The 18,224-nt window shown below is 46.9% G+C and overlaps 1 protein-coding gene across 1 annotated transcript; it reads left to right on the top strand.

The window, feature by feature from the left end:
* Positions 1-9,775: 9,775 nt before the first annotated feature.
* Positions 9,776-10,830, top strand: LOC123134353 (auxin-responsive protein SAUR36-like). The gene has a single exon (XM_044553622.1). The coding sequence runs from the start codon at positions 9,868-9,870 to the stop codon at positions 10,420-10,422; it is 555 nt and encodes a 184-aa protein (XP_044409557.1). The 5' UTR covers positions 9,776-9,867; the 3' UTR covers positions 10,423-10,830.
* The last annotated feature ends 7,394 nt before the right edge of the window (positions 10,831-18,224 follow it).

Genomic DNA, 18,224 nt, shown 5'->3' with positions numbered 1-18,224 from the left:
CAGTTATGGAAATTGGAAATCTTCTGAAATGCATACTTGTGATTCTTGTTTTCTTTGGTTTTACTATTCTAGCCAAGATTTGATGATATCTTTTGTATCTAATATTGTTGCAAAAGCAAAGAAAAGCATTATGCTAGATCAATTTAAGTTGTAAATCTAAGTTTTGCGGGCCGGGAGAAGCTGCGCCAGATCAAAACCCGCAGAACCGACCTTAAAAAAAAGCATTGCATCTGTGCCAGCCCGCGCCGACCCGTAAAAGCGATTTTATACGAACTGCAAACACGTTTTGCGAGTTGACGGGATGCGGGGTCTATTAGAGTTGCTCTTAGCATGGCGACCGGTGAACGCAGCAGCCTCCGCTCCGCCGTGAAGAGGTTCAGGCTGTCCGTACTTGCTAGTACCGCCAAAGCTACAGTGACGTTAGTAGTGAGGCTTGGAGGGAAACCGAAGAAAATAACCGGTGAAAACCATGCTGCACTGAGAATTCGTGAAAATCACGTTTTTTAGCTTTCAACATTTTAAAAGGAAAAAAAATACTGCTTCAGTACATTAAAAGGGTGATGTTCTATTAGCACGTGGAGTTTCAAGTTCAGGCACAAATTCATTTGTTTTTTTTAAAACGGAGGCAAATGCTTTGCCTCATCTCATTAATAAAGAAGAAGAGAGTTGTCCGATTAATTAACGGAAAACCGGGCAAAAACTGTTACAACACGTCCACTCAGGACACACACGGTGACCTGACTACCCACACAAGAACGCACACACGTCGCCAAGGCGAGAGCGCCGTCAAGGTTGCAACCCGGTGCCATCGTCATCACACCTCCACGCGGGCGACTCCGACTCCACCATCGACGACCATCGATGTAGCCCTCACCAGAAGCAAACGCTGAGGCCTGCGCCGGTCGATGCCAAACAGCCAATCGCACGCGTCGGCTACCAGGCAGCTCCGATTCTGTCGACGAGCATTGCAGGAGAAAAGCGCTGAGCCAGCGCCGAGCCAGCGCCAGAACCGACCACCCACCTTGCGTCATCGTCGCCGCAAGGCCCCTCCTCAGCAGCTCCGACTCCAGAAAGACGAAGTGAGGCATGGCAACCTCTCGAACACGCCAGATGGGACCGACTACCAAAACTCAGCTGCAAACCAACTCTGCCCAAAGCCGCCATCGTTGCCACACAAGAAGCCGCGTCAACCATCCACATCGCCAGCCAGGCACCTGCCGACCGCGGTGTCGTGTGCGTCCAGCTCCGGGAAAGCCCGAAGGGGATCGATGACCTTCAAGGCGACGCCCCCAAGGGGGTAGCGACATGGGAGAACAACGCCGTCGCCCGACTCACACCGGAGTCTTAGGCTTTCGCCCGAAGGCCATGGTCCGAAGGTGCTGGGCAAGGAGAGGCTCCAAAACGACCCTCCAAGGAGGAAAATGACATCCACGGACGTCGTGCCTTCTAGGCTTTCGGCCGGAGCCACCTCGCCGAGCACCCACACGCAACCGGCGGTGCAGCACCACCGGTCCGCTAGCCCGCTGTCCCACACACCTCCTACGCGACGACGGCGGCACCATCACGCATGAGCCGCCATCCTCACCGCCAGCAACAGCCGGCGAGCCGGAGCCGGCCAAACCGGCCAGATCTGGCTCCCACCACCGCACCGCCACGGAGACCACCAAACTTCACGAGAGCAGGGAGGTGGGCTGCCACCACACCCCCACGCGCCGGAGAGACGCCCAGCCGAAGCCTCCGGAATCCGCCGATGCCGCCAGAAGCACTGCAAAAAGCCGCAGGTTGCCCACCGCGCAGCCGAGGGGGGCCGAGCCTCCCCCACAAACCACCACGCCGGGCCAGCGGCTGGCCAGGACCGCGACACCTAGCCGGGGAGGAGGGGCCGCCACCCCGCTCCATCCCGCTGCGCAGGAAGGACGGGCCGAAGCCCGCACGTCCCGCCACCGCTACCACTCCGCCAAAGGAGCCGCCGCCGAGCAACCGCCCGCCCGCACAACCTTCCACCAGATCCGCGCAGCCAGGAGCTGCCGAAGCGCCGCCAGGGGCCAGATCTACGCCGCGCAGGGCCGCCGAAGCAGCCGCCGACCTGACGAACCCGAGCCCCCCCCACCACCACTTGTGCGCTGGTAGAACGAATCCCGCCGCCGCCGGCCGTCGGGGGGCTTTGCCCGCAAGCGTGCGTTGGCGACGGCGAGACGGGGGAGAGAACGGGGGAGCGGCGGTGCCGGCGCTGGTTTTCCGCCCGTGCCGCCCCGAGGAGTGACATGGCGGCGAGAGTTTTCTAATTTTTTTGAAGCAAAAGGGGTTTCCCCCCACCCCAACTTTATAGAAAGCCAAGGCAAGCATCAACCAAACATGGAATGTTAACAGCGCTCGGCGACAACCGGAGAGTAGCTGCCATAGATAAGGAAAGGGTTTTTAAGACTGCCCTATTACAAGTTCTTGGGTAGTTCATACCAATAGACATAACCAGGGAGCAACCTGCCAGCTAACATTAAGATCAAAGCTAAGAGTTGTAAACTAGCAGCAACTACATCCCAGCGATGTCCTACTGGAGGGATGGCACTTTATCTCCATGCAATCCTAAGCAATTCCCCTCTTCGGTAGTCCAATAGCCTTAAACATCGGAGAAGTAGCGCACCCTGAGCTTCTGAGCATAGTATTTTCCATTTCTTGATCGTCGCCCCCAACAGGTCCAAGACACATCGTATACTCCGCCATCTTCGCCCCTGGAAAACAAAGTCATTTCGAAAACGCCATAAGCTCCACAAGGTAGCAGCAGTAACAATGTTCAAGGCTTCAAAATGTGTTCTTCTCTTCCAGAAGGAAGTCAACCGATCAAAAGAATTAGGAACATCAATCTTAAAAATATCAGCAACTAGATTCCAAACATTTTTAGCAACAATACAATCAAAAAATAAATGTTGGATAGTTTCAGGCTCGCTGCAGAAGACACAAGACATGTCCTCAACATGTCTACGCTTAGCCAAGTTATCTCTAGTCAAGCTCGTGTTATAGTAAATCAGCCAGAGGAAAACATGTATATTCGGTGGTACTTTGATTTTCCAGATATCATCTTTAATGACAGAAGGAATCCCCCCAAAGTTAATTAGCTTATAAAAGGATTTGACCGAGTACTTGTTAGAAGAATCCAACATCCAGAGAGGCTGATCTGGAGAGCCAGATAGACAAACAGGCTCAACAGTCTTGATAAGTTCCTCCCATCTTACTAAGGTATTTTCTGTGACACATCTCCTAAAGGTTAATCGCAGCTCACCATCCACCCAGACCTGCGCTAGGGTAGAATCTTGCTGCTGGCAGATTTTATATAGGTCCCAAAATGTAGTTTTTAAGGAGCAATCTCCTGTCCAAATGTCATGCCAAAAGGCAATGCTTTTACCATCCCCAGGGATCCATCTATAAAAATTCTTAGCAGCTCCAAGAGCCCAAGATAAACTTTTCATGAATGGAGAACCAAGAGCCACCCTAGTATTAAAGAAATTAGGGCAAGTGGTGTTATCTTTATACTTCAAAATCCTCTTCCAATCACTATCCCTCTCATCATAAAATCTTTTTCCCCAAGAGGCCAAAAGGGCCATGTTAAATTCCCTTAGATTGGGCACCCCCATACCTCCAAACTCTTTTTTTCTAGAAATCAGCCCCCAATTAGCAAGGTGATATTTCTGAGAGTCACCCATGTTACCCCAGAAGAAGTGAGACATTTAAGAGGTGATCATATCAATTGCCCATTTGGGAAATTTCACAATAGACATTAGATAAGCAGGAATACTAGCAATGCAGGTGGTAAGCAAAATCAGTTTCCCTCTATAAGATAGAAATCTCCCAACCAACCAGAGATGTTTTTAATAATCCTATCAATAATGGGTTGAAGGTCCTCCCTCAATTTTTTAAAATGAAGGGGGACACCTAAATACTTAAAGGGGAAATCCCCCAATTGGCAGCAGAAGACCTGAGCAAAATCATTAGACAGCTGCTCAGAGATGTTAATAGCATGTAGATCACTTTTATGGAAATTAATCTTCAAGCCAGACAGACTTCCAAAACATGAAAGAATCCATTTCAAATTCTTGGCACATTCCAAAGAGTTCTCCAAGAATAAGATGGTGTCATCAACATATTGTAGCCTGATCACACCACCTGGGAAGGCATGTGGTAGAAGTCCACGAATCAAACCATTACTTGTAGCCTTTTGAAGCATTTTTTAGAATACATCAGCAACTAAATGGAACAGAAGGGGTGAGTGAGGATCACCCTGCTTCAAGCCTTCCCCCCCGCCCCCCCCAGAGAACTGGGGACCATTAGAATCATTAATCCTAACTTGAAAAGTACCTTGATGGATGGTGGATATAACCCAATCCACCCATTTATTACCAAAGCCTCTAGAAAGAAGCATCTCTTTCAGAAAATCCCAACTAACTCTATCATATGCTTTCTCATAGTCTAATTTAAGAATCAAGCCAGCAGATCCAGACCTATGAACTTCATGAATGACCTCATGAGCCATAACCACACTTTCCAAAATGAATCTCCCTTTAATAAAAGCAGTTTGGTTAGAGGAAATGAGCCTGTCACACAAGGGAGAGACTCTAGTGGTCATAGCTTTAGAAAAAATCTTAATGGCACAATTATTAAGGCTAATAGGCCTGAAATTTTTCATGCCTCTAGCCATAGGGATTTTGGGAATAAGGGTAATAATGGCATGGTTAAGCTTATATATATCAAGGGTACCACTTTCAAAATCTCTAACCATCCACATAAAGTCTTTTTTGATCAGGTCCCAAAAGGTTTGGTAAAACAGAAAGGACAAGCCATCAGGGCCGGGGGCACCACTAGCATAAGAACTCATCACAGCTTGTTTGATTTCCTCCTCAGAAAAAGGTCTCTCTAGATGCTCTCTCTCATCATTACTAACCATTTCATCCTCAGACCAAAAGTTAGCATCCAAATGGATATCAGGTTTGGGTTCAAAAGCAAATAATTGTTTATAAAAAAGAGGTAGCCACCTCAAGCATCTCTTTGGTTGAAGTGACCACACCATCAGGACTATTTAGCTCAAAAAGATGGTTCTTTCTGTGTTTGTGATTAGCCAGTGCTTGAAAATAAGCATTATTCCTATCACCTTCTAGGATTTTTCTATCTCTACACCTCTGCCAAAGGGTAGTTTCCTCTTTCTTCCACACTTCATCCAACTCTTTTTTAATCTCTTTCATTCTGTCATAATCAGCAACAGATAATTGGTGGGTTTCAGACATGACATCCAATATGTCGAACTCCAGAAGGAGCGCCCTCTTCTTTTTCTTAAGAGCTGCTTCTCTATTAATACTCCACCCCTTGTTTTTTTCTTGAGAGTTTTAGTTTTAAGCATCCAATTATCAGCCGAGGATTTGGATGAAGACACAGAATTCCAGGCTTCCACCACCATATGATGAAAGTCTGGTTGTGAGAGCCACCATTTCTCAAACCTAAAAGGTTTGGGGGTGTTTGGGGGCTCTAGCACCAGTATCCAGGACCAGAGGAGTGTGATCACTCCCCACCCTAGGAAGAGCAACTAAAGTGGAGAAAAGAAAATGGGTGTCCCAGTTCACATAAATGAACACTCTATCCAGCACAGCAAACACAGGGGAAATTTGGTTGTTAGACCAGGTAAACACCCTATTAGAGATAGAAATCTCCATCAATGCCCACCTATTGATCCAGTCATTGAACAAAAAAGCAGTTTGTTGATTTACTAAACCACTACTCTTCTCCTTATCATTCCTAACCAAATTGAAATCTCCACAGATCATAATAGGATAATAAGCATTAGACAAAGTATCATGCAGTTCAGTGATAAAGTCTAACTTAAATTCAGGGTAGGCAGACCCATATACCAACACCATCTGCCATACGAAGCTATTTGATTTATTTTTAATAGTAGCAATAATGAAGAACTTTTGGTTAATAAAACCAACAACTTCAAAGCATATTTTTTTGAAACCCACAAGGATTCCTCCTGCAGTATTATCAGCTGGCAAGAGATGCCACACAAAATTATCAAACTTAACTATAGCCTTGAGGAGACCCTCAGAAATAATCTCTCTCTTAGTTTCTTGAAAACCAATGAAATCATGATTAGATTTGGCAATGGTATCACAAAGGCACTGAATCTTCCCATGTTGCCCTAGACCTCTAATGTTCCAAATAAGACCTATCATTAATTAATTTTGAAAGGGTGGGACAAGCCACAAGGCTTAACTTTAGTTAGAACAATTGGTGTTCTCCTGGAAGTATCAGCAGTGCCCACTGGTTCCAGGAGGGGGGCACCATTAGGTGTACTAACTAATTCATTGGAATCAATATCAAGGTTGTCAGGAAGCACAATTTCAGGGTTATTGTTGGCAAAAACCAAACATCTCTCTTTCTCTACAGCTACCATCTCATCAATGGTAAGATTCTTTTGAATGTCACCCCCCCCCAATCATCAAGTTCATTGGACTCATCTGGTTAGTAAGAGTGTTTTTATCCATAGTAGAGAAGGATTTACCTTTGAATGTGGGTGGGATTTCCAGATTCTTCTTCCTCTTGTAGGCTGCAGCTTTTTCCATGATGTTAACATTGCCATGGCCTCTGGTAGCAGGTCTTTTTGAAACAACAGGCTCCCATCTTGTCTTGCTCTCATGACCAGCCTCTCCATCTTTGACTTGAGTAAGTGATTCCAGCAGGGATCTCTTCCAAGTTTCACTTTGGAGGATTTGGACAGCCTCAGGAGGGAGAACCCCCAACTCATCTTCTGTTTCCTCATTTTCAGAGTCACATATATCCACTGACCTCAATAGATCTTCACAGTGTTCCATGTTCTCAGTATTCCTCTCAGGAGTTATGTTTGCATAATCTTCCTTAGTTGGAGAAGGGGTTTTGCCAATAGCATCCCCTTTTTCCCCATCAATGCCCATGTTTTGAATTGTAAGCTTACTCACACATTCAGGAGCATGTTCATGTCCATCAAAAAATGAACCATCAAGGCTAGCAGCTGTCAAAGCACATTTCAAAATAAATTCTTCCTGGTCAGCATCTATATCATCTCTCATGGGTGTAACCACCATCCTCTGAGCACCAGACTTGTTTGAGGATCTTTGTTTGGATGAGAAATTGGCTTTGTCAAGTTCATCAATAGCTAGGTCACCACCTCCTGATCCATCAGAAGCATGTTCACCATGTGTTCCATCCTGTCCTCCTGTCTGATCCTCCTCAGCCTTCTCATCTTCCTCAAAATCATCTTCATCCCCATCTACATCAATAACAGAATCAACCCCACCTGTTTGTTCAAAGCCCTCAACAGTGAAGCCAAGCAAAAACAGCTTCTTCTTCATTTCAATCAGTCTTTCAAAAGGAATTTTGGTTGAATCTCTGCAGGCTATCTTAACTCTGACATTCTCAAAGAAGGTTCTGAACATCCCATTCCAGTCCACATCTGTAAACACCCCAAACAATGAAGCAATCTGCGCAAATACTTTCCAAGTGCACCACATTCTCAAAGAAGGAGTTTTCTATTATGAGGGGGCTCCCAAATTCACTTGTGATGATGAAGGAAAAACAAGTTTAGCAATGAATAGTGGCATGTACTGTTTGGCACATTTTTACTAACACAAATGAAAACGTCGTTTAATAAGCAGCGGTACTATGCCTTCAGGGGAGACAAAGAGAATGGTTCTCACGCGGGCTTCTGAGAACCTTCCTTGTTTTGGCATGATCGTACCTTGACAAATAAGTACACTGTCCATGTACACTTGTTACTTGGACACCGATTCCACATAAACATCCAAAGCTAGAGAATCCCTGTCAGGTTGGAAACGAAGTGTTACTCACGGAAACCACATTCTTCTACTCTACTCTAATATCATTCACGTACCATTTGACCGGCGAAGTGGGGAGATACTGCTGGCACAAACCCATCGTATCCTGCCCAAAACTAAAATAAGAGATCTTAGTAATTCGTAACCGGTCGCCGTACGCCAAGGACGGGCCGGTTGACACGGCAACCTGATTTTGTTGGGACTTCCATGTCACTACTACCAGAGATGCTCTGGCCCCTTGCCAACGACAAAGCGGGCAGGCCAGTGGCCCTCAGCTTTCGGACGTGCGTGCGGGTGCGTTTGTCTCGGCGTGATACACGTTGGCGGTTCCGGCCCCGTCGAGCTTTCCGTTTGGGAGATGTGGGGTAGTCGGATCGCTCGTGCTCATCTCCTGATGCCGACCTTCCCAGGCGTCCCTCTCTGCTGCACAGTCTCAACAGATGTCGACGTGCTGTGGACACGTAAATACGCCGTTCCCTACGTCCCTCCCTCTGTACGAGTGCCCTGTTCCCAAGGCAGTACACTTCAGCTGCATCTCGCATACGTTTCAGATACGGTACTACAGTAGTATTTTTTGGCTGGCTGGAGCAAGGAATGCCAGCCCAGGAACAGCCTACACCAGCTGCGTCTGTTACCAGTAGCACTACTATCTTAATCTTAGCAAGATGTTAAACGCATGTAGCGTCAGTATGACAGAATGACACTCCCCATTAACAAATCCGTCGAGAACTTGCTTCAAACGGTCTTCCAGGAAACGACGTTTCCGCAGGTGCCAGCCTCTGCCTGTAGTGTAGTGTAGCACGCACGAGGGTCTGCAGCACGAGCTTGGAATCCGGAAGAAGCTCGGTGGGATAGCGGGGACCGGATCCGCGTCATCCGCTTTCTTCATCTCGATGTGACCAAGCCTATTTTCACCACTACCATACTCCCTTTGGAGCAGAAGAATCCTTTTACGAGTGCACCTAAAAGGTTCCACTTTGCTGCCTGCTTTGGATGTTACTAATTCTTGCATTATGCTGGATAAGCCTCCTACCCGATCGAGAGTGCTTTGATGACATAGATCCTGCTTTGCCGCTAGCCCTTTTGTCTGGGGCAGGTTGGGTCGATCGGTCCGTTGCGTGCATCAATGGTGGTCTTAGAATTAGACCGGCCAAGGCACCAAGTATGCGTATGGTGGTTGCTGCCCTCCTGCTCAGCAAATTTGGACGGTCGATCTGCATGCCATCGCGCTGCGATACACGCACCGCGTTGACAGCAATAGGTTGCTTCCCGCCAAAAGAGGATGGCCACAACCCGGGTCATTTTCAACTGGCATGTGTGGCATGTGCACGCTATTTCGTCCGACTGCAGCATCAGATGAATCAACTGTGGAACTCAAATCACAAACAGCTTGGATTGAAAGGCTATGGCATATTGGCATGTTACCAGATTATTCTCCCGGGATTTCTTTGAACGCATTTGCAGTGAACGTGTACGCTGTGTGAGTGCCGCGGACATGTTCTGGTGAGCGTACTTTGCAGATAACATGGCCACAAAAAAGGGTATCACTAGGGTCTAGGATCAACCGAATATATGGCATTCCTTTCAGAAACTCAACGACCGATTCCCTCAAGGGAAAAGCTCAACTACCGGGAACCGACCAAAGCTCGGAAGCTCGCCACATCAAGCGAATCTTTTCATCCTTAAATTTTTCTAGGGCTTTTCTCTTGCTTTGAATACTTACGTACATCACCTGAATTACAAGTCCTAAGCCTTTGTGCGACGCCATGACAAAAAACAAGGCTAAAAAGCCTAAAATGACGCACAAAACGCTGGAATTGATCACTCGAGAGTCCCACACGGGCGCGCGCCCACACGCACAGTGACGCCCTTGCCCGGAGTCTTCCCTCCCCTTCCCGTCGTATATAAAACAAGCCATTGTCAAGCTCGGTTCTGACCGCCCAGCTGCAACTCCTTCCTTCCACACACGCAGAGCACAGCACAGGAAAGCGGAGACCTTCGACCTGCCAGCTGCATGATGGCAAGGCGGCAGAGAGGATTCCGGCTCGGCCGGAAGCTGCTCGGCCTCTGGCGCTGGGCGCTCTGCAACCGCCGGCGACGCGGCTACGCCCGCCTGCAGCGGTGCCAGCTGGGAGCTGGCGCAAAGCCGTCCCACGCGGCCGTCGGGAGCGCCAAGCTGCAGCAGCAGCAGCAGCTGGTGGTGCTGCCGCGGGAGCGGGACGAGCCCCGGCGGATGCTGGGGTGGGGGCGGTCGCTGGCGCGGCGGATGAGGCTCCTGCCGCGGCGTGGCGAGCGGCTGCTGGAGGACGCCGGCGAGGCGACCACGCCCAAGGGGAAGGTGGCGGTGTACGTGGGCGGCGACGAGCCCGGCGGCGAGTCGATGAGGTACGTGGTGCCGGTGGTGTACTTTAACCACCCGCTCTTCGGGGAGCTGCTGCGCGAGGCGGAGGAGGAGTTCGGCTTCGAGCACCCCGGCGGCATCACCATCCCGTGCGCGGCCACGCGGTTCGAGCGCGCCGCCGCCATGGCCGCCGCGGGCGGCGGCAGGAAGGCGCCCGGCTGGTGGTAGCACGGCGGCTGCCTCCTGTACAGTACTAGTACATGCATACACATGCGTGCTCGATTGAATAGATAGTTGGATGGATGTGTGTATTTTTCGTTTCTTTTTACCAGTTTGACTTTTTTTCTGGGTGTTTGCGGGCGCTCATGCGATGCGATCACGCGAGTTTTTTTAGTTTTAGAGAAGATGGAGGAGCGACCCGGGCGAGGAGGCCAGATTTGCTTCCAGCCTCTAGCTCTAGCTCAACATGTTCCCCAACTTGCATGGTGATCGTGTGCGTCCTGTATGATCTCTGGTGGCCGATCTAGTAGGCAGCCATTAATTTGCTGCATCGATCAATGGATCATGGCTGCCAATTAACCTCCCCGGTTGAAATGTGATCTGCCTGGCGTAAACGGATGAAATATTCGTGGTCAAGTTCTTGTGTTGAGCGAGTCATTCTGCTTCCGCGATTTCGGATCATGTGTTGCTGGTAACGGTGGTACCGAAAGCGACGTCCGTGGTGTGTACTGAAAATAGTCCGTACAACCGGCGTGTTGGAAGGTACCTCAAGCTACTTCGTGTTGTCCAGTGTTGTGCTGGCGTCCAATGGTGATTAGTAGAAACAGTGCGCTGCTTTGTCTGCCATGACAACGCTTTCGGGGTGCCCAACGGTGCTTAGCAGAAACAGTGCGCTGCTTTGTCTTCTGCCATGACACCGCTTTCAGGGCGTCCAATTTTTTGCTATGACAACGCTTTGTGATCCATGGGTCCATTAGTCGTTGGATGTTGATCCTACGGATAAAGTGATAGTCATCACTATCAAAACAAAGATGAAGTACCCACTAATCATAGTGAATAAATGTAAGACAAATATATGCCTAGGGTCGCTAGGATTGGTGATATCCTTGCTAATGACTGGTAATTAAGCCTAATAATCAGTTTTGCTAGAACTTATCTAGATGAGATATAATCTCATTCACTTTTTATAGCCATTGGATATGATGCTATAAGATGTGTGTGTGCTAACGTGGGTTGTATCTATTCTTGTTTTTAAAGTAAATGAGACCAACTTATATCTCATCTAGATGAGTTCTAGGTATTCCCCTAATAATAGTACTAGTCCCCCTGGGATTAGGTGCATACATGACCCAGCGCAGAGGTCGGTTTCACCTTCCTTGTTGAAAAAATGGCTAGTGCGAGTAGAATAGATGGCTCTCTGGTGCTGGTGCACCTTTTGAAAAATATAATTAGTAATTTTGAAAATGGTCGAAAAATCCTGGCAACAAACTAGATAAATCATTACGTTTGCATAAAAAATTTGGGGACAAAAAGACTTTCGTGATATTGTCCAGCACAAAGTCAAAATCAGCACTATACTAGGCATACTATTCACTCTATATTGTCTTGGACAATTTGTTTGTATGCTCATATTTTTTGACAACAGTTTTTTGTGGTCAAATTTTGTTTATGAGTAGGCCAATAAGTCAAGTTTGCACGACAAAATGTTTCAAAGATTTTTGACTTTTTCCTGAATTGCTAAATTTTCCCTCAAATTTTGTGTAGGGTTCATCTACCACCAGGTTCACAGGGGTATTTTCTGTTGAAATATATACAATCTGTCCAACCAAACACAACCTACTCATAAACCAGGTTCACAGGCTGTGTTTGGTTGGACAGATTGTCCCAACTTCTGCTTTGTAGAAGCTAAAAGCTAACCAAAGGGATAAATTATTGAAGCAGCTTGTAATAATCTGTAGCTTTTACGTAGTATAAATTTCGCAGCCGGGGTACCCCCAACTTTTACAACTTCTAAACCAACCACTTTCAGCTGTCCCCATAAAAACTGATGGTATTTACCCACCAATGCCACTCCCAAGTCATACCTGTTCGATCTCTTCTTCTCGACTGTTCGCACGAACGAAGCAACAGGGCAGCCCGACCGCAAAAGCTAGGGTTGGCCGCCGCCGCCGCCCCTGCCGCCGCCGCCTGCCAACGCTGCTGGCTCCGGCGATCCTCCGCCACCGCCTGCTCCGGTGAACCTCCGTCGTCGGCCGCTCCGTACCAAGGTAAGATTTTCCCAACGTCCTCCATCCTCCTCCCTCCTCCATGCTCCTCCCTTCCCTTGCTGTTTCCGGCGGCCAGCTCCAGCCGGCCGTCCTCGCCGGCGCACCGGCCACTCGTAGTACCCCAAAGTCCCTCCTCCCTCCTCTCTCCTCCCCACTTTCTCCATCCTTCACCCATCCTCCTCCCTGCTCGCCCCTTCCGGCTCATCTATTCCCGGCGGCCTAGGTCTGGCCGGCCGGCCGGCCGGCGGCGCCAGCTTACCAGTCTCGTTCCTACTAGCCCCCTCCCTAATTCCTTGCTCCCTCCCCCTCTCCTTCCTCCTCACCCTCCCTGTTCCCATCCCCTGTTTAGGATTCCTTTTAGTTTTTGTACAATTTTATTTATGTAATGTTTAATTGCTAGTATACATAATATGTATAAAAGCTGAACATGGTATACCTAATTTTTTGATTGATGTATAAGCTTCATTGTGGACCAAATTTGGTTATGTTTGTTACTTGTACATACTATTTGATTGATGTATGACATGATATACCTAATTTTATTTGCACAGTTTTTGATTGATGTATGACATGCCATCTAAAAAGACAGCAAACAACATGCACGAAACTTTCCTGTAAATAGATATTATGTTTGTTACTTGTACATACTATTTGAGTACTTGCTGCATATTGCTGTGTGTCGGATGATTTTTTGATATTATGTAACGCATTGTTCTTGATACGTGCTTTTCTCGTATTGCTTTAGTGAAGTATGGCTGAGAAGGCGGTGTGGGATGATGCCCATCTGAAGAAACTCGTTGAAATATTGAGAGAAGAGGTTGAAAAGGGGAATAGGCCATTAGGTTATTTAAACAAGAAGGGTTGGGCAAATGTTTTGGAGAAATGGGAAGCAAGAACGAGAAAGAAGTATCCCAAGGATAAATTCAAGAACAAGTGGGATGCCATAAAAAATGAGTACACTTGGTTCATGGAGTTGAAAAATGAAGCAACTGGGCTTGGATGTGATGATGCAAAGAGAACCGTTGATTGCTCTAAAGAATGGTGGGATGAACATATCAAGGTAGGACTAGCCATTTTGTTTTTCATTTGGCATGGTTCTATATGACTGCAATATCTCACTTGTACATTAAAATACATTTCAGAGATGCCAAGAGAGTACAGGAAAGAAATGCAATCATATGAAGTTCAAAAAATAGGGACCAAAGCACCTTGAACATTTGCACATCATATTTGACAAAGTACATGTTACTGGGGCTAGTGCTTCTTGTGCTAGAGATATATCTATTGGAAATATGCTCTAGAGGCAATAATAAATTAGTTATTATTATTATATTTCCTTGTTCATGATAATCGTTTATTATCCATGCTATAATTGTATTGATAGGAAACTCAGATACATGTGTGGGTACATAGACAACACCATGTCCCTAGTAAGCCTCTAGTTGACTAGCTCGTTGATCAATAGATGGTTACGGTTTCCTGACCATGGACATTGGATGTCGTTGATAACGGGATCGCATCATTAGGAGAATGATATGATGGACAAGACCCAATCCTAAGCCTAGCACAAAGATCGTGTAGTTCGTATGCTAAAGCTTTTCTAATGTCAAGTATCATTTCCTTAGACCATGAGATTGTGCAACTCCCGGCTACCGTAGGAATGCTTTGGGTGTACCAAACGTCACAACGTAACTGGGTGGCTATAAAGGTGCACTACGGGTATCTCCGAAAGTGTCTGTTGGGTTGCACGAATCGAGACTGGGATTTGTCACTCCGTGTAACGGAGAGGTATCTCTGGGCCCACTCGGTAGGACATCATCATAATGTGCACAATGTGACCAAGGGGTTGATCATGGGATGATGTGTTACGGAACGAGTAAAGAGACTTGCCAGTAACGAGATTGAACAAGGTATCGGGATACCGATGATCGAATCTCGGGCAAGTACAATACCGCTAGACAAAGGGAATTGTATACGGGATTGATTGAGTCCTCGACATCGTGGTTCATCCAATGAGATCATCGTGGAACATGTGGGAGCCAACATGGGTACCAGATCCCACTGTTGGTTATTGACCGGAGAACGTCTCGGTCATGTCTGCATGGTTCCCGAACCCGTAGGGTCTACACACTTAAGGTTCGATGACGCTAGGGTTATAAAGGAAGTTTGTATGTGGTTACCGAATGTTGTTCGGAGTCCCGGATGAGATCCCGGACATCACGAGGAGTTCCGTAATGGTCCGGAGGTAAAGATTTATATATGGGAAGTCCTGTTTTGGGCACCGGAAAAGTTTCGGGTGTAATCGGTAACGTACCGGGACCACCGGGAGGGTCCCAGGGGTCCACAAAGTGGGGCCACCGGCCCCAGAGGGCTGCATGGGCCAAGTGTGGGAGGGGACCAGCCCCAGGTGGGCTGGTGCGCCCCCCCACAAGGGCCCAAGGCGCCTAGGGTTTGGGGAAGGGGGCGCACCCACCTTACTTGAGGGCAAGTTTCCCCTCTCCCCCCCTGGCCGCACCCTAGATGGGATCTAGGGGCTGCCGCACCCCTTGGGGGTGGGACCCTAGAGGGGGCGCAGCCCCCTCCCTCTCCCCTATATATACTTGAGGTTTTGGGGCTGCCATACACAAGAGTTTCCACCTCTCCCTGGCGCAGCCCTACCTCTCTTTCTCCTTGTCTCTCGCGGTGCTTGGTGAAGCCCTGCTAGATTACCACGCTCCTCCATCACCACCACGCCGTTGTGCTGCTGCTGGATGGAGTCTTCCTCAACCTCTCCCTCTCTCCTTGCTGGATCAAGTCATGGGAGACGTCACCGGGCTGTACGTGTGTTGAACGCGGAGGTGCGGTCCGTTTGGCACTAGGATATCCGGTGATTTGGATCACGACGAGTACGACTCCTTTAACCCTGTTCTCTTGAACGCTTCCGCTTAGCGATCTACAAGGGTATGTAGATGCACTCTCCTTCTCCTCGTTGCTAGTCTTCCCATAGATAGATCTTGGTGACTCATAGGAAAATTTTGAATTTCTACTACGTTCCCCAACAGTGGCATCATGAGCTAGGTCTATTGCGTAGATTCTATGCACGAGTAGAACACAAAGTAGTTGTGGGTGTTGATTTTGTTCAATATGCTTACCATTACTAGTCCAATCTTGTTTCGACGGTATTGTGGGATGAAGCGGCCTGGACCGACCTTACACGTACTCTTACGTGAGACAGGTTCCACCGACTGACATGCACTTGTTGCATAAGGTGGCTAGCGGGTGCCAGTATCTCCCACTTTAGTCGGATCGGATTCGATGAAAAGGGTCCTTATGAAGGGTAAATAGCAATTGACATATCACGTTGTGGTTTTTTTTTGCGTAGGTAAGAAATGTTCTTGCTAGAAACCCATAGCAGCCATGTAAAACATGCAAACAACAATTAGAGGACGTCTAACTTGTTTTTGCAGGGTATGCTATGTGATGTGATATGGCCAAAAAGGAATGTGATGAATGATATGTGATGTATGAGATTGATCATATTCTTGTAATAGGAATCACGACTTGCATGTCGATGAGTATGACAACCGGCAGGAGCCATAGGAGTTGTCTTAATTTATTGTATGACCTGAGTGTCACTGAACAACACCATGTAATTACTTTACTTTATTGCTAAACCGTTAGCCATAGTAGTAGAAGTAATAGTTGGCGAGACAACTTCATGAAGACACGATGATGGAGATCATGGTGTCATGCCGGTGACGATGATGATCATGGAGCCCTGAAGATGGAGATCAAAATGAGCAAAATGATATTGGCCATATCATGTCACTTTTTGATTGCATGTGATGTTTATCATGTTTATGCATCTTATTTGCTTGGAAGACGGTAGTAAATAAGATGATCCCTCATTAAAATTTCAAGAAAGTGTTCCCCCTAACTGTGCACCGTTGCGAAAGTTCGTTGTTTCGAAGCACCACGTGATGATCGGGTGTGATAGATTCTAACGTTCACATACAACGGGTGTAAGCCAGATTTACACACGCGAAATACTTAGGTTGACTTGACGAGCCTAGCATGTACAGACATGGCCTCGGAACACAAGAGACCGAAAGGTCGAGCATGAGTCGTATAGTAGATACGATCAACATGAAGATGTTCACCGATGATGACTAGTCCGTCTCACGTGATGATCGGACACAGCCTAGTTGACTCGGATCATGTAATCACTTAGATGACTAGAGGGATGTCTATCTGGGTGGGAGTTCATAAGATGAACTTAATTATCCTGAACATAGTCAAAAGGTCTTTGCAAATTATGTCGTAAGCTCGCGTTTTAGTTCTACTGTTTTAGATATGTTCCTAGAGAAAATTTAGTTGAAAGTTGATAGTAGCAATTATGCGGACTGGGTCCGTAAACTGAGGATTGTCCTCGTTGCTTCGTAGAAGGCTTATGTCCTTAATGCACCGCTCGGTGTGCTGAACCTCGAACGTCGTCTGTGGATGTTGCGAACATTTGACATACATGTTTTGATAACTATGTGATAGTTCAGTTAAACGGTTTAGAGATGAGGCACCAAAGACGATTTCGAAACGTCGCGGAACATGTGAAATGTTTCGAGGGCTGAAATTGGGATTTCAGGATCGTGCCCACGTCAAGAGGTATAAGACCTCCGACGATTTTCTTAGCCTTCAAACTAAGGGAGAAAAGCTCAATCGTTGAGCTTGTGCTCAGATTGTCTGAGTGCAACAATCACTTGAATCGAGTGGGAGTTGATCTTCCAGATGAGATAGTGATGTTTCTCCAAAGTCATTGCCACCAAGCTGTAGAGCTTCGTGACGAACTATAAAGGGATAGATATGATGATCCTTGAGATATTCACAATGTTTGACACCGCGAAAGTAGAAATCAAGAAGGAGCATCAATTGTTGATGGTTGGTAAAACCACTAGTTTCAAGAAGGGCAAGGGCAAGAAGGGATACTTCATGAAACGGCAAAATAGTTGCTGCTCTAGTGAAAACCCAAGGTTGAACCCAAACCCGAGACTAAGTGCTTCTGTAATGAGAGGAACGGACACTAAAGTAGAACCACCCTAGATACTTAGTAGATAAGAAGGCAAGCAAGGTCGACGGAAGTATATTGGATATACATTATGTTAATGTGTACTTTACTAGTACTCCTAGTATCACCAGGGTAATAGATACCGGTTTGGTTGCTAAGTGTTGGTAACTCGAAATAAAAGCTACGGAATAAACGGAGACTAGCTAAAGGTGAGCTGACGATATGTGTTGGAAGTGTTTCCAAGGTTGATGTGATCAAGCATCGCACGCTCCCTCTACCATCGAGATTGGTGTTAAACAAAAATAATTGTTATTTAGTGTTTGCGTTGAGCATAGACATGATTGAATTATGTCTATCGCAATACGGTTATTCATTTAAGGAGAATAATGGTTACTCTGTTTATTTGAATAATACCTTCAATGATCTTGCACCTAAAATGAATGGTTTATTGAATCTCAATCGTAGTGATACACATATTCATGCCAAAAGATATAAGATAGTAATGATAGTACCACATACTTGTGGCACTGAGTCATATTGGTATAAAACGCATGAAGAAGCTCCATGTTGATGGATCTTTGGACTCACTCGTTTTGAAAAGATTGAGACATGCGAACCATGTCTATTGGTGTATATGCATGAAGAAACTCCATGCAAATGGACCGTTTGGACTCACTTGATTTTGAATCACTTGAGACATGCAAATCATACCGCATGGGCAAGAT

Source organism: Triticum aestivum, chromosome 6B, assembly GCF_018294505.1.
Source record: "Triticum aestivum cultivar Chinese Spring chromosome 6B, IWGSC CS RefSeq v2.1, whole genome shotgun sequence".
Taxonomy (NCBI): domain Eukaryota; kingdom Viridiplantae; phylum Streptophyta; class Magnoliopsida; order Poales; family Poaceae; genus Triticum; species Triticum aestivum.
Note: the sequence above shows the minus strand (reverse complement) of the source record. Positions and strands in the feature narration are given on the sequence as shown.